Source organism: Panthera onca, chromosome D4, assembly GCF_046562875.1.
Source record: "Panthera onca isolate mPanOnc1 chromosome D4, mPanOnc1 haplotype 2, whole genome shotgun sequence".
In the NCBI taxonomy this organism is placed as follows: Eukaryota; Metazoa; Chordata; class Mammalia; order Carnivora; family Felidae; genus Panthera; species Panthera onca.
In genome coordinates, this window is record NC_138351.1 from 61,121,669 (window position 1) to 61,146,397 (window position 24,729).

The 24,729-nt window shown below is 42.0% G+C and overlaps 1 protein-coding gene and 1 long non-coding RNA gene across 3 annotated transcripts in view; one reads left to right on the top strand and one right to left on the bottom strand.

Moving 5' to 3' along the window:
- Positions 1 to 24,467, top strand: ANP32B (acidic nuclear phosphoprotein 32 family member B). 2 transcript variants are annotated; one of them, XM_060609236.3, is made up of 7 exons: positions 1 to 385; positions 9,650 to 9,799; positions 13,318 to 13,440; positions 18,820 to 19,009; positions 21,610 to 21,734; positions 22,962 to 23,031; positions 24,016 to 24,467. In XM_060609236.3, exons 1-7 carry the CDS (start codon positions 332 to 334, stop codon positions 24,081 to 24,083), a joined length of 780 nt encoding a protein of 259 aa, XP_060465219.1. In that variant the 5' UTR covers positions 1 to 331; the 3' UTR covers positions 24,084 to 24,467. The 2 variants fall into 2 exon arrangements, with proteins under 2 accessions (XP_060465219.1, XP_060465220.1); XM_060609237.3 differs by lacking the exon at positions 9,650 to 9,799.
- Positions 22,949 to 24,729, bottom strand: part of LOC132663175 (uncharacterized) — a 15,106-nt gene continuing 13,325 nt past the window's right edge. The window contains exon 3 of the long non-coding RNA XR_009602964.3: positions 22,949 to 23,060. This is a non-coding gene — a long non-coding RNA (uncharacterized LOC132663175). The remainder of the gene's footprint in view (positions 23,061 to 24,729) is intronic.

A 24,729-nucleotide genomic window follows, 5' to 3' on the forward strand; every position in this document is an offset into this window, starting at 1 on the left:
CCGCGCGGGGCCGAGTCGAGCCGAGCAGCCGCCCGCGCCGCGTCGCCGGTTTAAGCGCAGTGCGGGGCCGCGGCCGGGGGCGGCGGTAGTGAGACCAGCGCTGCGCTCCAGCCCCCTTTTCCCTCCATGGTTTCTCTCCGCTCCCGTGAGTAACTTGGCTCCGGGGGCTCCGCTCGCCTGCCCGCACGCCGCCCGCCGCCTGGGACCGCGCCGCCGGCCTCTGCCGCCAGCAGACCCCTTCCGACGGCCCTCGCTGCGCAGGCCGGGACGCCTCTCCCCCCTCCGCCCCCGCCGCGGAAAGTTAAGTTTGAAGAGGGGGGAAGAGGGGAACATGGACATGAAGAGGAGGATCCACCTGGAGCTGAGGAACCGGACTCCGGCAGCTGTAAGCAGAGACCCCGTCGGGCGCCCTCTCCCCCCGATGACTTGCATGTAATGGTGGCCACCTGCGGGGCCCGGGCCGCGGGTTCGCCAGCCCCGGCTCGTAGAAGGGCGCAGCTCGCGGGCTCGGATAGGGAAGGCGGGCGGGTTGGCGGGCGTGGAGGGGGGGAGCGAGCGCGCGGGGATTAACTCTTTGGCGCCCGCGGGCCCCCGCGGCCGTCTGGGGAAGGCAGTGGGGTGGGGGAAAGCAAACTTTGAGCTTTTCGCCCGCCGGGGTCCTTCCCCGGAGGAGCGCGTGTGCGTGTGGCCGGCGGCGAGGGAGGGAGGAGGGGGTTGTGTAACGCTGGGAGCCATGTTTGCAGCCTCCCGGGATGCGCGGCCGGGCGGAGGCCGGGCCTGCCGAGGAGCCGCGCGGCTATCCGGGGCTCGGCCGCCCGGGCTCCGAGCGCTCCCGGACGGCCTGGGAAGGGGCTCGGGCGGGGCGGGGACTTCTCCGGTCAGGCCTCACGGTTGGCGCCGGCCGGGCTGAGGGCCGGGGCCGTGGGGGTGAGGAGGGGGGGGGGGGCTGTCGGCCTCCGAGGGGGGCAAGGAGCCCCCTCGCGCGTCCGGGGGGCTTGGGCGGGCGCGGCCTCGCGCGCGCGGAGCGGGGGAGGGGCGAGCCGGGCGGCGGAGGTGGCGCAACCGCCGCCCCTCCCGAGGCCAAGTTTGAAAAAAGGACGCGGTTCCCGCCATTTTTCAAGCCTAAAAATAAAACTTTGTCCCCCATTTCTTTCGCTCCCCTTTCGTCCTCCGGGCCTTCCCCACTCCCGGTCTCCCGGGACGCGCCCCGTTCGGCCCAGGCCAGCCGTGGTGGCGGCGGCGACGGCTTTGCCTTTACTCCGCGCCGCGGTGGCGGAGCCCGGGGCCCCTGCCCGGAGTCTGGCCCCTCGGTGTGGGCGGGCTGCGGCTCCTCGCGCCAGCCGGGGCGCGCCACGGTCCGACGCAGCGCCATGTTGGCGGGCGCCCGTCTCCCTCCGCTGCGTACACCGGCCTGTGGGTTCGAGCCGCTGCTCCCGGGCCCAGACCGTGGTTTGTTTTGCGCCCGCTTCGCCGGGGCTTGGCTCGTACTGGCGGGAGCCGCGCGCTCTGGCCGCAGCCGACTCCTCCAGCTCGACTCCTCTCGGGCGCGCTGCCGTCCCCCTCCCCCGTTCTTAAAAGGGCAACGCCAGGCGGCCGCCTCCGCCTGGGCTAGACAGCGGGGGTACTGGCGGGCCTCGGCTGGGTTCGTGGGCCGCGCAGTCCCGGCGGCCTCTGCCCCCGCACGTGCTCCAGGGAGGCCGGCACCCGCCGCCGCGGCTGCGTGAGCGGCGAGCGGGGCTTTGAGAATCGCCTCTTTCTTCTCCACTCCTGCCCTCGCGGCGGCCGGGCGCGGGGCCATGTTCCCCGGCGCCCGCGCGGTGTGGCCTTGCCTCCGCCAGACCGGGGCCTCGGGTGAGTGGCGTTCCCTGGCCTTGGGGAAGCCCGGGGGAAGTCCTCCCACCCTATCCTAGTCGAGCGATGGGCGCGCTTCGTGGAGGCAGGTAGCGGTGGGTAATAAGTTGCTAACTTGTGGAAATTCGTCAACCAGGGTTTGCCTGGTGTCCCCACAAATGGGGTACCGGGCGGGCCGCCCCGCAAGCCCCCCCTCCCCCCAGCGTCCCCGGAGGATCTGAGGGAGATGGGCGTCTCAGCTCGGCACTCTGGGTTTTAAGGTTGAGGTTTGACCAGGGCCGTCCCTTCCGTCCACAGTCAGACATTTTGTGTCGGCCACGTGCTAGTGTAATGAACCGTTAAGCCTCCTCGCACCCTAAAACTTGAAGAGTGGTGTTCCCATTTTGAGTTGTTAATTTCATACCTTTGCGTTATTACTGCGTAGCTGCACGTCAGTGCAATGTGTAGTAGTTAGATTTAGCCAACATTTCTAAAAGTATGCACATGGGACTTCAAAGCGCTTTAAAATCTGGAATTTGAATTCTTTGTCCGCAAACTAAAGTGCTGTTAAAGTAGTAAACTAAAGTAAGAGCAGTGTTCTTCCCATCAGGGGAAGCACAGCTGGGATGATGTTCCCACTATATGGAATTTTTTCCTATGCGATATCTAATATGTTACGTCTTAGAAATGGGTATATAGGTGCAGGTTTTAACTTTTCAGGTAATCCTCTTAGGCCTTACACTCTTGCCAAAGACAGGTCAGAGTCATGTGATTGTTTCATCAACGTTAAAAGTCAGTTTATCTTTGGCACTGTCCACATTTCAAGGGTTCAAAAGCAGCAGGTGATCAGTGGCTACTGTATTGGACAGGACTAGCTAGCCTACAGCAGTCCACTGGTTTATTAAATAAATATTTGAGTACCAGCATTATGGCAGGGCCTGGAAAAGCAGGGTGAAGTAGAGAGCAGCCTCCTCCATTCTGAAGCCTCAGAACCCGGTGGCGCCTATTGCACTGGTGCGATTTAGGGGCTTTGGGAGCATCCTGGGAGCCTGCCAAGGTTGGGGGATAGGCAAAGAAAGGCTGCCCTAGGGAACCTGAGGAGGAGACAGAGACAGCAGGAGTCAGGTTCTTAAGAAAGGAAAGCTTTGACCTTAAACTGGAGGCTTTTCAGGAAAAAAATGCAGTGGATTTTGAAGGAAATTCTAAAAGAGGAGTTAAACAGTGTTTTGCGCAAAAGAATCATCCTTGCGGCAAATGAAAAGTTTGAAGATGACTCCTTTAAAACCAAACTCAGTCACATGGCTATTTATGTTTGTTGTGGGGCCAGCAGTTACAGAGCAGACTTGGCCTCTGGGACCCTTGTCATTTGGGAAAAGAAAAAGAACCCTTTCTTCACTGAATGTATAATATGGACAGGAGCTCTTAAATGCATATATGCATCCCATGGTTGACCTTAAAATCATCAAATGAGAACTAAGACTTTGAGGAGGATGAAGGTTTAATCACATTTTTTTTTCTTTGTTTAGACCAGATGGGCTTTTATTGTGCCCATGGCTGGTTTTTTTGTTTTTTTTTTTTTTTTTTTGTTTTTTTTTTTTTGAGGTTTGAGTATGACCCTGGTAACACTTTTACCTTCTTAGGTTCCTTGCCAGAATACATGAGACCAAGATAATAGGTTTAGTTCACCTATTACCATATCCTTATTCCTTAAAACAAGTATGGACATTTCTTTAAGAGGGTGCTTGCAAAGAAATGTATAATTCGGTTTTTTTCTAAGACCCAAAGAGCTCTTCACATCAGGTGTGTTTTCATAGTGGAAAAAATGGCCTAAGATGGCATTTAAAAATCATCTACATAAAGAATGGAGATCACCATTTAAAACTATAGGCGAAGGTAAGAAATACTTTATGCAAAATATTTGTATTGTCAGTTACTTCACTGAGAGCAAATTGTGCAGTGCTGGAACATACCGTATACACTACTTAAATTGGTATTTTCAGATGTGAAATGAGACACTGGCATTCAATAGTGAGATGTAATTTAGTTATATTCTAAAATGGGAAAAAATATGTGTTCTTTATGTGAGGCTCTCATCCTTCCATTACACCAAACATGACACTCTTTTCCAGCACACTTAGCCTTGATGTTAGCTGTTTTTGAGTTTTCCATTCAAAGTTAGAAAGCCCAGCAGTTCTGTGGTTCACAGTGGATGTCCATGTGGGACCCTGGTGGGCTGTGTGCGAAGACTAGGCACTTCTCACCCATCATAAGAATTGTCTTTCCTTAAGAGACACATCTCCGGTTTCCCCACTTTTATGCCTTTTAAAATTTTTTCCCCAACTTTTGCCATCTTGTGTCTATTAATGTAATTTTGAGCACAATGGGGTATTCTGATTGGTTGCATAGCCAACTAATTGTTGGGTTTTTTTTTTTCACTTTATAAATAATCTAAATTGAAGAAAAAATTAGATACAGATAAGCCAAAAATCCTGGATATGGATAAACAGAAATAAAATAGGGTGGGCAGGTGTGTGTGAGATTTTTATCTAGACATTCTGGTGTATGGTCTACCAGAATGTCTACTTTTTTCCAAAGTCAAATTCTGTTAATGCATATATTATCTTATTACATAAATAGAGTAAGCTTTTTTATCTCTCTGTCACTATTATTTTACAGTCTTATTGTTAATGTCTGCATGGATCATAACTTATGGGGTGGTTAGAAGGGTTTTTGCCATTTTAAATAGTACTGAAATGAACTTCTTGTAATGTGAATCTTCTGTCAAATTGCTGCTTAGAATGGTTCATTTCTTTACCTACCCACCAATAGGATATGAGTGTTTCCTTCTCTCATGTTGACAGTTCTGTCACCTAAACACAGCTGAGAACCACTGATCTAAATTTGTTCTGTCATTTTGAAAACATTATTTTAAAATAATGGTAAGGAAAAAGGTTTGAACATTGGTTAACTCAGAAGAATGGAAATTGGCAAGGATGACAGAAGTTACTTATTCTACATTTTTGGATGATTTCACTTTCTGCAATAACCATGTATTACTTTTCTAATTAAAAGAATTGGTAACTCTAATTCTTCCATGTTTCCCCCTCCTAACTTATAACTGGGGAAGATCACCCAAGCAATTTAAACCAGGTAGGTTTTGTTTTGTTTTGTTTTGTTTTTAAGTAGCCAGGAGAACGGGAAGTGAGAGCAAGTTGGAGAGGGTGAAAGGAAAATTGCTTGATTTTTCTCTGTGACCCCTAGCACCAATCGCCATAACTTGGCTACAGTATAGTTCAGATTTTTCAGTGAAAAAGTATTAGAAAACAGTACTGTTTTACCGATAGTTGCAGGAAACAAAAACACGAGTTAAATAGGAAATAATATGGATTACTTTAAGTGTTTATCCTGAATTCATGTTTGGAAAAAATATATATAGTTTAATTAGAAAATGGTGCTGATGAGTGAATTGGCCTTAAAAGTCCCATCCATCTTCAAGCAGAAGTCCAGTTAACTTCATCTTGGACCAAACAGCTCCCTGACTTGTACACACAAATGTACAAGTGCCTGCCCATCCTTACCTCCTTAGATAGTAGCTCTGGGAGGATTTGGAACATCCAAAGGAGAAGCTGGGACCATTCTTTTCTTGATTAGAATCCCTCATTTATTGAGAGGTCACGGGATTATCTATCCCCAACTCCCTACCCACTGCCCCCTCTTCTGCAGTTGTTATCTCCCTTGCAAGTGAGTCAGGATCCCTTCATAGTCAAGGTGTAGAGGTGGAGGAGGCTTAGTTTTCTCAAATGCTGCTGACCCCATGCCTGAGAGCCGACACCCTTTGCCGTGCTCTTGTTTAGAACTTTAAACGGGCTGGGGGAAGGCTGCTGAGGGTTGACTTTCCAGACCTATTATCCTGGGCACAGCCCCAAGTGGAACCCTCCTGTGGCCTCTGCTTTCTCCAGTAATTCCCACTCTGCTCTGTGCATATTCCTCAGTGGCTGATCCTCCTACTGTGCCTGTGGTGCTCTGTTCTAGCAGATAGCATGCTTTACTACATCTTCAGCTTCCTGGAAAGGTCAAGGGGCATGCCTTCTCTGCTGAGCCATACAATCCTCTGCCCTACTCCCCCCCCAGTAAATTCTGTTACCTTCTACTCACGGAGAAAATTAAAGGTCTCCAGTGTGCATTCCCTGAACTTCTTGCTCTCCCGCTTAGAAACTCCCCTATACCTGTATCCATCCTGACCTCTGTAGGAAGAGCTCCCTGCCTCCAACAAGAGTAGAATGATCTCATTTTTAATACGTATTTATTGTTGAACATCAGTTTTTTAATGTGATTTGTATTTTTTATGGCTTGTCTGTTTTTTGTCCATGCTTCTTTTGAGTTATTTTTTTTCTCACTTAGGGTAAAAACAGTATCCTTGAGCAAAAGATAAATAAATGCAAATACCTAAAATTTTCATATATCCAGAAAGGTCACATTCTGGATATATGTTTAAATACCTGGATATATGTTTAAATACTTAAAGTATTTAACAGATGGGTTGGTTGTCATTTTAAGTTAGGAACTCAGAACTCAGTAACAGAGACTTGAATGTCTGTATTCTTTCATCTAGCAACAGATTGTGAGGAGAGAATCCTAATTACAAAAGAAATTTTACACGAAGGTATTGTGCCATTATTATGATAGGGAAAATTAGAAATATATTCAACAGGGAGGATTGTAAAGTAATTTTTGGTACATCCATATACTCTAATGTTTTTAGTCATTTAAAAAATATTCAGAGTTGTTAAAATAAGCTAAGTAATAGAGTTTTATCTCACTACATTTGAAATATACAAAGAGGCTGAACTAATATACCAAAATCTTCATAGTGACAAACATAAATATTACTTGCATTGATGTGATTATGCTTGTGATCAGAAAGAGGTTCTCTTTATATCCAAGTTTTCTATTGTATCATCTACTCAATCCCCTACAATCCTGACACAAATCCCAATACAGTACTCTGACAAGCCTGTGACCAGTTTTCCTCATTTAACAGTTGTGAAAACTCTTTCTCATACTGAGATATAGTGGTAACTAAAGTAGACATCACCCTGCCCATCATGAAACTTGAAGTCTAACAATGACTTTTAAAATTGTTATACTTGTAATAAGTTAACATTATCACCACTGAAATGCTAAATAAGGTTATGTAGAGCAAGGTCTCCCCACCACTCAGTTTCTCTTCCTGAGAGATTTTCTGTACATAGAAGAAAGTGTGTGGTCTATAGCATAAAGGATAATACCCATTCTGCACATTTTTCATCCCACAGTGTATCTTGGAAATACGTCCCTCGTTGATGGGCCTTTAAGTTGTTTTCTAATTTTTCAGTCCTTTTTCAATAACTTCTCATGCTTTATTTCCATAAGCCTTTACACATGTTTGAAACTAATACTTCACCATTGGTACCACTCTCAGTTTTTCTTAGGTCTTTCTTGCAGGTTCCTCAGGGTTCTGTCGTTGGCCCTCTTAGGGATTCCATCCTTCCACTATGGTCTCTGCCCTGATGACTCCAAATACAGAACTGACAACCCGCCTCTATTCCAAACCACATTCCCAAGGGAACCTTAAACTCAGTAGCCTTCATGGTATTCATTACATCCACCCCTCAGAAAGCCATTCCCTGCTTATTTCCATCTAGCTACATGGCTCCCATTTTTGTAAGCCAGAACCTCAACTCCCCTCCACCATCTTTCATACCCAGCAACTAAACCTGCAGATTTGAACCATTTAACATTTTTTTTCTCCCAGTTCCTTCCTCTTGATTCCTATTTTGCTGTTTGGTTCAACAAACCAGTTGAAAGAAATACCCAAAAGGTGATTTCACCCAGTGACCTGGGAAGCAATATGGCTAAATCTAATTCGTCCTCATTTGGCTTTTGGCATATAAGTGTTACTCTGTATAATTTGGATCCTCTGTCAGATAGTCATAGAAAATCCCCCAAACCAAGTGAGAACATTTTAGTTGTAGTGCTGTATTAGGTGTGTGGGCAATTACAGTTGACTTTATTTTTATGGTTTGTTGGTTTTACTTTTTTAATACAAAAATACATGCTTATAAAAACCTCATTACAAATATGAATAAACAGCAGAGGTAGGTCCCTGTCATACCCCTACTCCCTTTCCCCAGAAGTTACTTTTTTAGCACTCAGTATGTTCCAGGTGCTATTCCTCTGCAACTCCATGCAGTGAGTACTGTTATCTTCACTTTGCAGATGAGGAACCTGAGACACAGAGAGGTTAGGTGAGTCTTCTGAGATCACACAGGTTGTAAGTGGTAGAGCCAGGATATGACCTCAGGCATGTTTGTAGAGCCCACCTCTCCTCATTTGACACCTTAAGTTTTCAGAAATGCTTATTTTCCTTAAAAAGGGGGGAAATGGCAGAGATGTGTGAAGAAATGTGGAATGAAGGAAAGAAAGACTTAAAGGTGTAATAGGCCTGCATGCATCCTAACTGAAACCAGGGCTTATGAGGAGGAAGTAGACAGGGTAGTGAGAAGTAGTGAAGAAGCAAGTGAGAAGTTGTGGTGTTGTGTGTATCAGACTCTAAATCTGTTTCCTTCTCTGTAAATGGGGGGAGGGTGTTGTGGTGCAAAGAATAATGAGTAAGTTCTCTGTAAATGATAGCAATTACCAGAATACTATCCTTGGATTTTGCACTGGAGGATGAAGACATTACTAGCTCATATTTTTTAGAACTATGAGTATCTTACTTCCATGTACCTGCTTGATTAATGCTATCAAACGTGGTAGATTCACCACAAGAATGCCTTTGGCCGTTACTGCCGTTAATTCTAATTTGCATCACTGTAAATTGACCAAAATGTGTTAAAAGTTGCAAGTTTCAGAGTCAACCACAGAACAGGAATGGAATAGGGATTATCATGGTAGATATTCACAGACTGTTTATTAATTGATCAGTATTTAAAATCATGGGGCGCCTGGCTGGCTGAGTCAATAGAGCATGCAACCCTTGATCTCAGGGTCGTGACTTCAAGCCCCACGTTGGGCTTAGAGTTTAAATAAACAAACAAACAAACAAACAAACTAAAATCTTCAGATATGATACCCTTGGACGGATTGGAATTCTGAATTTCAGGATCCACAAAGGAGATTTTATGGCCTGAAAAATCTAATTTAATGTTTAACAGTTTTCTCCCCTGGAAATATCTTCATCACATGTAACCCAAATTGATCTTTGTTTTGAATTAAGGCCTCTTGTGTCTTGACCCCTTCTATTGTCAAGATAACCTTAGTAAAGATGAGTAAACGTATAATGCAGAAACGTGTTGCCAAAATCTCTTAGCAATCTTGTTGGGAAAAGTAAATGTTTCCTCTTTTCCTGTGTCCATCTCCTGGGCGTTGAGGGAGACTCAGCCCTGGAAGGGGTGGGGTGGTCTTCTCTGCATTTATAGTTAAAGCCGCGCCTTGGGAGAATAGACTTGGGAAAAGGAATGAGGGAGATAATAGTTTCTTCACCTGTATCTTAAGAACTGTAGTTTCTGTCTCTGGAAAGTAAAGCGTTTAAATCTTTTTTATACCATGGTGTAACATTCCATCCTTGATATCTAGTAGTATATTGTTACTAAAGGCTTAATCATTTTTCATTTATTTATAACTGTGATCTTGGTTTAAGTAGAGGCTGCCCCTGTATGTGGGTGTTTTTGCTCCGTGTTTATGGTTGTAGTTTTTGCTTTGTTCTTTGTTTTATGTATGTTTTTGAAAGCTTGGTTTTGTTTTTTTTTTTTTCTTTTTTCCCCTTTGTCATTCACAGGTTCGAGAACTTGTTCTGGACAATTGCAAATCAAATGATGGGAAAATTGAGGGCTTAACAGCTGAATTTGTGAACTTAGAGTTCCTCAGTTTAATAAATGTAGGCTTGATTTCAGTTTCAAATCTCCCCAAACTACCTAAATTGAAAAAGGTAAGTACTTTTTCTTCAGCAATAAAAGAGAGAACATTATGAGAAGGGAAACATAGGTGATTTTACTTGTAAGGAAGCATTTAGTGTAGCAGAAAGCACATGGCCTTTGGAACTGGGCATATCTGGGATTGAATTCCAGCTCTATCATTTCCCTGATGGGTAATCTTCTGCAGGTTACTTAATCTCTCTAAGGCTCAATTTCCTCACCTGTAAACTGGTGCTACCACCTGACCTTACAGAATTGCTGTGATGTTTGGAAATAATACATGTTGGATGATCAATAAATAGTTATGAAGAATAATTATTTTGTGAATAAGTTACTAATTAATTGCTATAAATTTGTTGATATGTTAGCTATGTGTTTTTTCTTAGTATGCTCTGATTTAGGACACAGGGGCCTCTCTTCATGTTTTGTTTGTTGATTAAGGGTGAGTTTCAGTAAAGACTTCAGATTTGTAATCTATGATAATTCAAACCCATTACGAATTCTTAATGATTAGAAAGAAAGTTTAAAATGTGTTGTGATTAGGTGCACCTGGGTGGCTCAGTTAAGCATCTGACTCTTGATTTGGGCTCAGTTCATGGGTTCGAGCTCCACATCGGGCTTTGTGCCAACAGTGCAGAGCCTGGTTGGGATTCCCTCTCTGTGTGTGTGTGTGCGTGCCCTGCTTGCACGAGCACATTTGCCCTCTTTTTCTCTTTCTCTCCTTCAGAAAAAAAAAATTAATTAAAAAAAATAAAATGTGTCGTGACTGCAGGAAATCACTGTAATGAAGCTACTGTATTTCCCTATCCTAATTGATGGCTCATTGTTCATATTTTATTGGTCTAATTATAAACCAATCAGACCCCCCCAACTACCAATAAAAAACCCTCAAGGAAAATGTTTTCTCATGTCCTTACCTATGTAACTGTCACTGAGCTCCAGAATGTTAAAACTGGAAGAAACTTTGCTCTTCTAGTCCCTTATTTTATAAGCATAGCAGTAGACCCAGAAAAGTATAGTAATTTGCCTAAAGCCACCTACAAAAGAGGTTTGTACTAGAGCCAAAACTAGAATCCGTATCTCCTATTTCCTAAACCATGCTTTTTCTATTATATAATAAAAGATACGTGGTCACATAAATATTGCAGAATTTTCCACTGTTTCGGTGTTCACGTTATTAGGGATTTTAAGCAGAACTGTCATCCAAAAGTACACATTGAAGTCTGGAATCAGAATTAGACAAAATGCAAATAGGCTGTTCCTGTAGTCTGTTTGAGTCCTGAGAGGAACTTGTTTTGGTTTAAGTATATGAATTAAAAACCAGAAAATGTTTACTTATTTGTACCTTAGTTAGGTAATAAGTGTTCAGGCAGTCCTCATGAGTTTCAGGTAACTTAGCTTCCTATCAGGAAGAATAATCATGTTATATTTAAATTGGTAAATAGTTCCCTTTCTTCTGTTAAGCATCTACTTTAGAGGTTCAAGTATAATCTTTTTATATTTACATGGTTATTGGTGACATTGGGAGCTCTGATTAGCCCATTAAACAACTGGTGGCTTTCTGGCATGTATCTACATAAACTTGATGCTAGTATGATTCTAGTGTGTATTTTGTGTTGTTTTCCTAGCATCCTGGTACATTTTCCTGATGTACTGTGGTCTGTGTGCTGTCAGACTTAACTCAGAAGAGGAGTGAATCAGTGACCATCTATATAGACTTTATCAAATTCTTCTGAAGTCTTGTTAATCACTTCCTTGCAGAGTTAGGGAGGAATGGAGAGATCCTACAAATCAAACTTAAAGGCAGATAAGATGTTCTCACAACTGATACAGACCTTATTTCTTTCTGTCCTAGAGCACAGATTATTTTTTAACAAGAAACAGGTTCTGAAAGAAATTTTGTTGTACGAATGTCACAGGTTTCCTAAATTTACACATTGATTTCATTTCAAAATAAACATGTCACTAAATGCTTTGGCAGATTGCCTTGTTTCTCTGCTTCCTAAGATAGTCATGTTGAAAGGATACGAACATTACATAATGTGTGATATTCCAACTAACCAAGAGAAATGGTCTCTTTGTTTTGATTTACTAAAATCTCAGTAAAGCTAACACTTGAGTCTTTGTTGATTATAGACTTGTATTTTTAAATCTAGACCATGACTAGATAATTTGACTGGAATAACCCATGGGAAGGAAGAAATGTTTTGAAATGTTGCAGTTTCATCTTCTGAAATATTTAATAACACCTAAGTTGTTGAAGACTTGAGTTGTCATTTAAAGTCATTCTTCCAACAAATATTGAAGTTTTTAAAAGTTCTCTGTTCTGCATCATGTAGTTTATTTCATAGCATGCCAAAGACCAAATTACATGAAGTTTTCATGCTATTCTTTGCACGTAACATGGTGGGAAAGGCAAAGTCTTCTGAAGCTAGCCTGCCTGGCTTCAGAATCCTCAGTCACCACCAGAGCTACTTTGTGATCTTGGCCAAGTTTTAGAGTCGTCTTTGTAGTTCATTTTTCCTCATCTGTAAATGCGGGTAATAATTCTACCCTACCCCATAGGGTTAGTAAAAGTAAATGAGTTCGTGTATCTCTAGTGCTTCAAACATTGCCTGGCACTTAGGTACCGTGTAAGAGTTAGATGCGGTTACCGTTGTCGTTGGCACTTAAAATAGAGAATTGAAACCAGTTGTATAGCCTAAGTTTTCTCATCTGCAAACTGAAGAGTTTGAATTATATGCTCTCAACTGTCTAACTTTTCCAGGCTCCAATTTCTTTCACTTCCCATTCTGATTCCTTGGTGAAGGCTCTTTCTTCATTGGCACACGGCTTGCTGTGCTACTTGACCTGCAGCTAAGAAATAAGAGTAGGTTCTTATAAAGGCTAGTGCGGCTTTATGCAAGAAGTGGCCTCTGGGGAGTTGGTTTCGGCAACCCTGAAGCTGTTGCTCCACTCACTTTTCTGAGGTCATGGAGCTTCTTTAAGGGCTTGTTTTGGGGCCTATCCCACTCCTGTAGCCTTCAGAGCAACATTCCCTGGTGGCTTCCAGGTATAGAACCCTACAATGTGTCAGAACTCTACAGACCAAATTAGGTTTCGAGTCGCCATAGTGAGCTTTGTTTGGCACACGGAATAAGCTGCTTAGAATGCACAGACCATTTACCCTTCCTGGCAGGTATAGAGTATTACAACTTCTCAAAGAATTCTAATTTGCTTTGACCCACTTTTTAGGTTAGAAAATGGATTCACTGATATTAGGAGCCAGATCTTGAGCAAACTATTACAATTAGCAACTGGTTAAGGAACTCTTAACTTCTAACACAGCTCTTCTTATCCATCCTGTTTCTCCTCTTCCCCTGAAATGCTCTTGGAATCTATAAACTATCTGTGTTTAATCAAATAGAGCGAACAAACATGCCCTGGTAGGAACAGAGATTATTTGATCTTGATAAATATTTAAAAACTGTATTTGGTATTTAAAAGTGTTTCTCTGTGTGTATTTGTGTGTATATTGTATATTCTCTTGCAGCTTGAGCTCAGTGACAATAGAATCTTTGGAGGTCTGGACATGTTAGCAGAAAAACTTCCAAATCTCACACATCTAAACTTAAGTGGAAATAAGCTGAAAGATATCAGCACCTTGGAACCTTTGGTAAGTATGTGAGAATTTGGAAACCAGGACTTATTGGTCATTTTCATTTTCATATTTCTTTATACTGAGGGAAATGCTTGGAAATAGTAATTGATCAAGAAAGTGGTGGTTCTTACTATAATACTTTCTAGAGAAGTTTTAAAGATCAGGGCCTTTCTAGTTCTGTGTTCTATGGCTTTGCTCTCCCTACCTGATACTGCGCTGGTGTCCTTTCACAGGGGAATTCTTTTCTTTTTTGTCTTTTTTGAGTTTCATATATTGACCATAGCCTTAAACATTTAATTTTTTTCCCCCCAGACTGGCCAGGCTATTCTATACTGTTATACTTTTATAGAAAAAGCTATTCATACTGGTGGCATATCTGAGTTGTAGGTGGAACAGTCCAAGGACAGCTCCAGTAAGTTTTAGGTCTTCTAATTGATTTTGTGCCCCAGCTGGATTGCTGTTGGCTAAAGTTTTGCATGGGAACCGCAAAATCCTCCTCAGTCTTACATACTAGGATAAGCTATGAAAAGATAAGTTTAACTGCCAGTTAGGTTGCAGGCTCGCTGTGTGACCTTGGGCAAATTGCTTCTTCTCCCTGGGCCTCAGTTTCCTCACTTATGAAGCAGGAAGGCTAATAATCTCTGCCTTACCTTACTTAGAAGTTCTGAGAATAAAATAAGGTAATATGCTTAACTCCGCTTTGTAAGTCGGGAAGCTGTACTAATGGGGGTCCAGTCCATGTGGAGATTGTAGGCCAAAAAAGCTGGAGAGAGAGGTTAATGCAAGGTATGGGGCAGCCTCCCAAGCTGTTCTGTTTGGCTGCCACCTGGAAATTTCTATGAATTTAAGATTGTTAAGTGACTGATTTCTCTAAATATGATATTCTGTAAATTTGGCATATATACAGAATTCCATTTTAATATGCCTAATGGAACTCCAGCTTGTTTCATACTATCCAAAGAAGCCTGTGGCTTCTTACTGTTTTTACGTATACATAAAGTCAAGTGTTTCCCTTTGACTCAACCTTACAAATGTTAATTGGAAGAGGTTTATGTAAGCATATAGGAGGTGTCTCAAGATCTGGAAGAGCAGAACCCAAGAGGATAAGGCATCTTTCTCTACTATCTCTTTCAGTTCTGATGTCACAATACATTAAAATACTTGGGTTGCACATCACTTGTACAGAATGCTTTATTAGTATTTCAAGGAAGGGAAGGTAGTTAAGTTGTGACTTCTTCTAACAAAGGATTTCCTGCCAGAATTACAGCATCTTTTCCCTTCTAATCAATAATTAAGGCTCTACTCCAATGTAGGCTAAATTGCCTTTTATTGAGTCCCTTTATTTTTATGTTTCATTAAGTGGACCACATTTAGCTCATATTTCTCAAATGTTAGGAGCCTGTTTCTTAGCTTTGCTTCATGAATTTTATCCCCTTTTCTGTTATAGGTACACCCCAGGTACTTGGGCTCCTTCCTTTTTTACTGGTTCTATTCTTTTCCTCCAAACCAATCCCCATTTCCAATATTTAAGCAAACATTTATTGAGTTTTGCTGTATTCGAGGACATTAACATTTGCCCAATGTGTCCTCCTAGAACCCAGAGAAAAGAGAAGAGCTGTACCTCTTTTAGAGATGAGGAAACCAAGTTTAGAGAGTTTAAATAATTACTCAGTGGCCACATATCTAGCGATTCAAATCCAACTCTGCCATTCTTTCCACTGCCTTTGGGACCTATTCTTTTTACCTACAAATTTATTTCATACCCAAATTGACCTTAAACTGGGAATTCCAACAGGAGTACTAAAGTAAGTGCTGGTGTCTCCCAGTTGACAGGCTACACCAAGCCTTTATTGTTTATGTGTCAATGATAGGCCTATCGATTCACAGTCATTGTGAGCGTAAGAACACCTTTTTTCTAGAACAGAGTGCCACACAGTACCTTCTCATGCTGGATGACTGGCTGTTGCCTAATTCTTATGCCAACCCGAGTCCTCTTTGATGTTTCACCAGAAGCCTTTGTCAGTGTCCTAGCACACAGAGGCAGAGCAGAAGCAAACCTTGTATGGGATTTGTTTTCTTGGGCGTTCTGACCTGGTCATTGATGAATGAGGGCCATTTGGTGGTTGTGAAAGTCTCAGTCCCCAAGGACAGTGAAGAATGAGAAATAATCATAATTGTATTTACCGTTTTTAGAGGATCTGTTACGTATCATACACTGTAGTAGATGCTTTATGTGTGTTGTCTCATTAGTATTCCTCAAAAAATATTTCTACAAATAGAATAGAAATAACATGGCCCTCATTTTACATATGAGGAAGCTGAGGCTTGGGAGAGTCTGAATCCCTTGTCCAGAGTCACACACTTGGCTAGCCAGTGACAGAGCCACAGTGCTGCACACCCTGCGTGGAAAAGCCTGGGCTCCTGCCATTCTCCTGAACTTGCTGTTCACATTCCTAGGGGTGTTAGGGTAGGTCTCCGGAAGTTATATCCCGGAATAAAAAAAAAAGCTGTAGGAGAAGGTGAAGGGGGGGAATGTTGGGTCCATTTTGTCTTCTGAAAGTTTTCTTCAATGGGAAAAACACCATCCTCATCCTCATTAACCACGTACATTTTGAACACCGTCTACTTTGAGCCCAGTTCTTACAGTCAATGCAATGATTGTGAATGCCTCTGCTTGCTACAGGGACATTAATCGAGAGACAAAGAAGGCATCAATTCAAACTTCCTTGGACACCTTTTTTAAGAGACCTGGGCCATCCAAACCATCCCCCAAAGCCCTTCTAAATTCTAAGAAGGCAAGCAAAATTATTGTTAATAAAATGTTTAATGTTTATTATGGCTAGCCTATTAGTTTTAGGCCAAATTTCTGGTATGGTAGCATTCTGATTTTTGGGTTTCTTTTTTGTTTTTGTTTTTTAGCAGTATTTACACATTTACATTGGGGTCCTGAATAATCTGTGGGTAGTATATTTTGGGCCTTAAAGCACAATTTTAATACTTTAAGCAATTCTGGAGTACTACAATTACTTAGAATTTTGTTATTTGCTTTCACTTCGTTTTCTAGCATACTGTTTGGAATGTTTGAATTATTCATAATGGGTCCTTTTCTTAAGTAGCCAAAAACCTCACAGATACATGGAGTTAAAGTAATAGGTGAGCCTTGGAGGCCTGTCTACTGTGATAGTAGATGGAATTAGAGAAGGGGCTTGAGGCACTGTAGAACATTAAAGATTAGGGGTTGTATGTATTTTTATGCATCCATTTCCCGAGTATAATTTTGAGAAGTGAATGGCTCGTTCCTTGAGTAAAGAATTTTTAGACTTTGGGAAAGCTGCCTAAATTTACTTGTGGTTATATCTTAGCTGGTATAGAGTCAACCTTTTTGTGACGAGAAAAGAGTTCCCAGTGTGTCAGCTAGTTGTCTGGGGTGGTATTTCGACATTTTTTTCCTCTTTGGCAAGAAGTCCTACCTGGGCTTCTGGAGGTCAGGGCCTGCCCAGTGGGGAACCTAATCTGAAAGCTACACAACATAAAAGCAGCTCTCCCTGTCATTAGAAGTTCGGGGACAGCTTTCTTATGACCTCAGGGGACTAACTTACATAAGCACATTATTTGATCCATAAACTCTTGGATCATCGTACATTGGTGTTTTGAGGAGTGCATTTGCCTGTTGCTGTAACCCTGTTCGGTGTTCCCTGCCTGGCTGTCTGTTCCCAAGGGCTGCTCAGTGAAAATAAAACACGTGTAGGAACCTCTTTGACCAGGAAGATGAAGATTCTGTAAGTGCAGGGGTCAGCCACCCTTTCCTCTACAGGGCCAGGTAGTAGATCTGTTGGGCTTCTGAGGCCATACAGTCTCTGTTGCAACTGCTCAGCTTTGCCATGATTGTGGCACAAAAGAAGCTGTACATAATACATGGCCGAGTTACAATGAAACGTGTTTTACAAAAACAGGCAGTGGACCAGGATGGGCCAGTTGACTTTTGCCAAGCCCTGCTTTAGGGCAAAGATTTTTAAATAATTTTGTAACTCTCCAGAATTAGTCAGATACCTCCACTCCTGATGACAAGGTTTTTTTCATCTACATTTCTTCCCAGGTTCTTGTAAACGTTGAAATAGTTTTCCCAATAAAACATCAAAGCCTTCAAACGATGTTTATGTTTTCCAACTCAACTTTACACAGAGATCCTCTTAGTTTTTTTGTGTTAGTACTACTTTCTCAGAGAATACCAAGCTTTTTCTCCTGATTCAGAACCATTAAAAGTGACATTTATGAAGCTGTATGTCATATGCCCTCCGGGCTTATTGGCCATATTCTAGAGGGCTCCAGGCTACATGCTGCTTCATGTTTTATGTTTGCTTTTTAAACACTTGTCCCTCTTCTCCTTCCTAAGAGGCTCTGCTGTACTTCTGCTGCTCTTTCCTTACTTGCCTGTAATATACTACCTCTGCCCTCCCAATGTCTTCTTTCACCTTGAGTCACAACTTAGTAGAGCTGGGATAGAAATACTAGTACACAGTTGTAATAACAAATGAATCTCTGAGTAAAACAAATGGACAGTTTCTTATCTACTTTGGCTACTCAGAGCACTTTCCTTGGCCCAAGCTTTAAAGCTCAACTATTTTGTGTTTCAGATAGAAGACAAAGTTCTAAACAAATGAGGTATTGCCACAAAATTTCAGGGTATGGTAAAATCAGAAGAATTGTATATCAGAAAGCTCTGGTAATAGTATTGATCTCCCCGCCTCCCCCCAAATTAAAAAAGAGTAATGTTCCTCTCCTGAAGTTTCAACTCTGAGTGCCCCCACCCTTTCCCCAGCCTGTACTGCCTCCTCTCTTCCTGGAGAGTAACCGTATCACTACACTTTGTGCTTTATTATATTCCGTTCTCTAGTGTTTCACATCTGTGTCTTCGAATAGAAATCTCAACTACCTTAAGATTGAATTGATTGATTGAGTGAATTTTTTTCCCATCCTGTCACCCCAGAGCTTTGAAGACTAGGCTTGATATCCATCAAGTTCTTACTGACTATTGGGTTACTTAGATGTTAAAACTTAAGTTTTGAACCAAATTTATTGAACCTGTTTGATTTGTCTCACACAGTGAAAAGATCTAGTTTAAATATTTTTTCAAATTTATTTTTCTTAAAACTACTAATGCTGCCAGAAAAAGACCATTCTCTGAGAAGGTAGATGTAGAAGGTAAATTGTAGAAGGTAAAATCTTGTGACTTACTATAAAGGTTGCAAAGGACTTGAAATGTTTTCCTGAGTATAAAACTGAGTCGGTAGCAGCTAACTGAACAGAGCCTAGAATTTTACCTCTTTGAGAGATGGGTTTTGTTGCTTATGTTCCTTTGGTTTAGAAAGTATGTTTTTTGATCCTTTTCTTCAGAAAAAGTTGGAATATCTGAAAAGCCTGGATCTGTTTAACTGTGAGGTTACTAACCTGAATGACTACCGAGAGAGTGTCTTTAAGCTCCTGCCTCAGTTGACCTACCTGGATGGCTATGACCGAGAGGATCGGGAAGCGCCTGACTCAGATGCTGAGGTGGATGGTGTGGATGAAGAAGAGGAGGATGAAGGTGAGTGGCCATAACATCCAGTGAACCTAATTTTTGCCTTTCAAAGGTCATGAGGAAGCTCCAGAATGTTGTTGTTATGGAGAAAAATAGTATGCATGTGTATAGGCATTCCATTAATTTGGGATTAGGACTTCTGTTGAATTTTAAGAAGCCCTTGGGACATTGAAGCCTTCAAATGATTCGAAATAAAAATGGCTTGTTAGCTAGTTAGTCTTGAATTTGGAGAGATCATAGACTGTGCCCTAACATATTGAAGTAATTGTGGTTTACCCTTTACTAAAAGGACCATCATCTCTCATGTCTCCCTGCCTGTTCTAGTTATTCCCCTTTCTTGGTTACTGTCTGACTTAATCCTCACAAACTACGCTCTGTCAGCACTTCAGATTGCACTTCCTGATGCCCGTGAGCTAGGTTAGGTTTCTGTGCGTGCTAAAGCATCCCCTCATTTACTTCTTTCATAACCTGTCTCTCTGCTGTTCTTGTCCCTTTGAGCTATGCTATTACGATCTTCTTGGGTAGGAACTATCTTTTTCATCTTTATTCACAAGGCCTAGCACTTCGTAGATACCAGGTACATGTCCGTTATATCCAAATGTAAATAAAGCAGCTTTCCTTGCATGGTGACCCACTGATTCTGAGCCACTTAGGATAAATAGTTTCTCGCCTCTCCACTGGCTTAAAAGGAAGCAGAGCGATCACTTTTCACGTAAGTCAGCATGAAGAAAACTTACTCTCTTAGAATTCCTGATGTTGCTGGAATCTGGTATTACTGTATTTGAAGCATTATTTTAAATGTCTTTTTCTTTAAAGATAAAAATCCACAAAAAGAAATGGGCAAGAAAAGTAGAGGAGGAAATCTATCAGGCAGCTTGGGTGCAAATTAATAGTGTAGTACTCTGGTAGCACTTTTGCAGTTTTATGGCAGATTTGAGACAAGGTAATAAAGGATGGGATGTAGGTTGTAAAGTGGACACAGAATAGGACATCTCCCTTTGTTCCAAATGTTCACTTACTCCCTTCACTTGCAGGTTCTCCGTTATTCCTGAAAACCATTTGTGCCTTTTTGTCTATTTAATTAAGCTCACTTTAAACAGGTTGAATGGCTGTGTGTGCAGGAGCATGTAAGGAAATTACTTGGAGGGTGGAGAGCAGCTCCTGAGAGGGAGTATCAGTCAGACAACAAATTTGCGCATTTCTTAGGTGTCGGGCACTGAGGTATATAGTTCTGAAGGTAAAAACCAGACTTGGTTCCTGTCTTCTTGGTGCTTATTGTCTACTGAGAAGAGAAATGTTAAATAATCACAAGTGAGTAAAGCATGAGATAAGGAGAAGCATCAGGTGCTTCTGTAAGAGCTTGTGAGCTGGGATTAGGAGGTCTGGTGAGTCTACCTTGGAGAAGTGTGATGTTTAGGGGTGCCTGGGTGGCTCAGTTGAGCGCCCAATCCCCTGCTTTTTTTTTATCCTTTTTTTAAGTTTATTTTTTTGAGAGAGATAGCGAGCAAGGGAGGGGCAGAAAGAAAGAGGGAGACAGAGAATCCTAAGTAGGCTCTGTGCTGTCATCACAGAGCCTGATGCAGGACTCAAACTCAGGAACTATGAGATTGTGTGACCTGAACTGAAACCAAGAGTCGGATGCTTAATCAATTCAGCCTCTGAGGCTCCCCGAGCGTCGAACTGTTGATTTCCGCTCAGATTGTGATCTCATGGTTTGTGTGTTCAAGCCCCGTATTGGGCTCTGTCCTCACTGCTCAGAGCCTGCTTTGGATCCTGTCTCCCCCTTTCTGGCCCTCTCCTGTCCATATGCTGTCTCTCAAAAAGAAATAAACATTAAAAATTAATTAAGAAAAAAGTGATGTTTAACTGAGACCCAGGTGTTTGAATCACTGTTAGCCAAGCAGAGAAGAAAGGGAAAAATATGCAGAGACTAGGAAGCAGGACAGCACAGCGAGCTTCAGGACCAGGAGAGGTAAGAACTGGTTGCCTAGAGGCCTGAGCCAAATGGAGTAGAGACACAGAGGGTGCAGGTACCTCTCAGCCTGCCTCTTAATTCCTTCCTCTCACAGGGTTATTACTCTCTTAGATTCCTCATCTGGCAGCTGGCTTTATGGTGATGCCCTTCCCTCCGAGAAGGAGCTCATTATTTATTTATTTTGGGAGGGGGGTAACTTTTTACTACGGAAAATTTCAGACCTAGACAAAGAGGAATAATAGTAAAGTGAATTTTCATGTTCCCATCATTCAGCTTCAACAATCACTGATTTGTGGCTTATCTTATTTTATACATACACATCCCTACCCACTTCCCCCTTCCTTATTTTGAAGCAAATCCCAGAGATAATATCATTTCATCACTGACTGTTGTAGCATACATGTAGTCCGCCAGGACTCCTGGTCTCCAGATGTAATGGCATCATGATGGACAAAGGGACTGAGTTGCAGCAGCCTGGGAGAAAGGGGGCGACCAAGGGGCATGGGTTTCCCGGACGTTGGTGTAGCACAGCATTTGTTCTCTGGCTCAACCTGAAGTGCCCCAGCACCTTAGCAGGTGTGCCTTATGGGCCATCAAGGGTGTTTAATGAATTCCTTTGGACTGTTTTCAGAAGGAGAAGATGAGGAGGACGAGGAGGATGAGGATGGTGAGGAGGAAGAGTTTGATGATGAAGACGATGAAGATGAAGACGAAGATGTAGAAGGGGAAGATGATGAAGACGAAGTCAGTGGGGAGGTTGGTGCAACTATGTTTGCTGCTCTGTTTCCTATTTGTAGTTAAAAATGTGGGTGATTTTATTTTGTATTGTTTTTAAGAAAAAGGAAAGAAAAGAAAAAGGACTTCCAATGTAATTAGTAAACTTGTAAATAGACCATTAACAGTTTGATGGTTAATTCCTGTTCCCCTCTTTTAGTAAATACTAAGTGAAATGCTTGGCTCTGTGGACTTATCAGTCTTGACCCTTTAACTTATTGGGAGGAAGTAGTGAGTTGGGTGTTCATTCCATAGGATGAGAAAACTGGAAATGTTGAGAGCTGATGTGTGGTCTGTCCCTTCTGTTGTGTTGAAGAAGGGACGGGAGGGTATGTTTACCAAGTCTGAACTTGTTCTTGTATGTTGAGCCTGATTCGGTAAATATGTTCTACGATTGCCGTTTTCAAGATTTGGGGATGTAAAGTTAAGCAAGAATGTGGTCCTGCCTTGAAAGAGCAGGTAGTCTAGTTTATGGGACACCCAGTAATACAGTATCTTTGAGGAGCTGACTGCCAAGGAGGACAGGAGAAAGGATTGACCTAACTTTGACAGACCTCAGGGAGGTCGTGAAGACAGGCAAAGAAAATGAAATGTCATCAAAAAGCATGTTCTTTGTAGTACAAAAAAAGTAAGGCTGAGCATTTATGTAATCTCATAGGTATTTAATGAAATTAAGTTCCTAAAAGGTTTTTATAAGGATGGGAATACAGAGAGTTTTGTCTGAACCTGTTCTAAAATTAACAATTTTTAGGGGCACCTCTGTAGCTCAGTCGGTTAAAGCATCCGACTTCAGCTCAGATCATGATCTCACAGTTTGTGGGTTTGAGCCAGCAGCCTGCTTTGGATTCTGTGTCTCCCTCTCTCTGTGCCCCTCCTCGTGCTGTCTGTTTCTTGGGGAGAAAAAATGAATAAACATTAAAAAAATTACAAAAAATTTTTAATCATTTCTCGAATTATCCATTATAAATAGTATATTAAATAAACATGTCTGGCAAATAAAATGCTTACTTCTGAAAAGCAGTTTTTAAAGAAAATTTTAATTCATTTATTCAGAAAAACGAACAGATCTCAGAACATTAAAGTAGATAAAGATAATATTAAAGTTTTCTCCTTGGTGAATTTTTACATTTATTGGCAAGTTATTTTTCTCTTTGTATGTCTCAGCTTGGCAGATCAACCTAATAGTGGTTGCTATTTACTGTTCTTTAGGAAGAAGAATTTGGACACGATGGAGAAGTTGATGAAGATGAAGACGAGGAGGATGAAGATGAAGATGAAGGTGGGTCTGATGCACGCACGTTGGTCCTCCTAAGTTAAAAGTCATGGGGAAATGTCCATGAATTTAGAATTTTAAAACTACAGGGAACAAAATAAAATTCCCTTTGCCCTGGTGGTCTTCACAGGGGCTTATATAGCCCTGTCAGTGAGCCTGTGCTGGTACAGACCTTCTGCTCTACGGTGATTAATAATGCCTGTCTGCAGGCAGGAGGCTGGCCTTCAGTCCCGCACTTTAAATGTGTTTTTAGACCCCATCATTTGGGTTACTGCCACACAGGAGATTTCTGGTTTTGGAATTCTCTCTTTTGACAAAAAGTCTTTCTAATTGGATCATAATTTTTGCAGAGTGTATAAATAGTACCTTTCCAGTTTTATTACTGTTAATTCTTTTTCCCTACCACAGCCAAAACCAGTGAAACACCTGTTTATTACTCATTGAGAGTATAGATTCTCCTACCTGTATAGGTTTCAGTGTACCAGATTATTTGCTCTGCTTTCCATTGGTTCATACTTTCTCAACATCTCTCTGTGCCAGGTACTGGACCAGATTTTACATTGAATACAAGAGTTGGGGTCCAGTACCTGCCTTCAAGGAGCTTTCTGAAACATAATGCAAATTTAAGTAATTTTATTGACATAGCCATGAATTTTTACTAATTGGAAAGAACAGGATGACGTATAGGTATTTTTGGCTCAAATACCTAAGAATTCTAAGAAATACGTTTTGAGTTAATATTAACTTGCTACAATTTGAGTCATCTTTTAGATGGCAGCTTAAAGTTGAGAAAACTGGGTTAACCTTGCTGTCATTTGAAATGTGCTGTGCATTTTGTCCTTCTTAAAATCGACAACCTACCAATTTGATCAGTCTTAACATTTTTTTCATCTCCCAACCATCAGAAGTTCATTGTTGTTACCTCCGTTAGCAGTAACTTAGACAAATGCCTTTCCCATTGTCTTAAAGTGAATTTTTGTTATTGTGCAGAGGAGGAAGAAAGTGGGAAAGGTGAAAAGAGGAAGAGAGAAACAGACGATGAAGGAGAAGATGATTAAGACCCCAAATAACTTGCAAAAAAAGAACTGTTCAGTATTGGTTGGACTGCTCATATGGATTTGGTAGCTGTTTAAAAAAAAAAAAAAGGTAGCTGTGATACAAACCCCAGGATACCCACCCACCCAAAGAGCCAAAGAATAGTTCCTGTGACATTCCACCTTCCTCCATTTAGTCCCTCTTGGAAATTCACCACCAAGCTTGGGGACTTCACCCCAACAAAATTGTAAGCGTTTGTTAGGTTTTCGTGTAAGACTCTTGCTGTAGCGTGGATAGCTGTGATTGGTGAGTCAACCGTCTGTGGCTACCAGTTACACCGAGACTGTAACAGCATTTTTACTTTCTGTACAACAAAGAAGCTTTGTAAATAAAATCTTAACATTTTGGGTCTGTTTTTTCATGCTTTTCTTTTCTTTTTAATGAGATTTTTTTTTACATTAGGACATTTTGTGTGTCAACTGCCAAAAAAGTATTTTTAAGAATTTAAGTGAAATAAACACGTTCCTCTTTGGTAAAGCCTAGTTGTATGCTTACATTTTTAAATTGGACTTTAATTGTAAGCTCATGTTAAAACACTACAGAACTGGTTTCTCTGGCATTTGTATGTATTAGGTGGTGGTTGAGAGGAAATGCACAAGTGTATAGGAT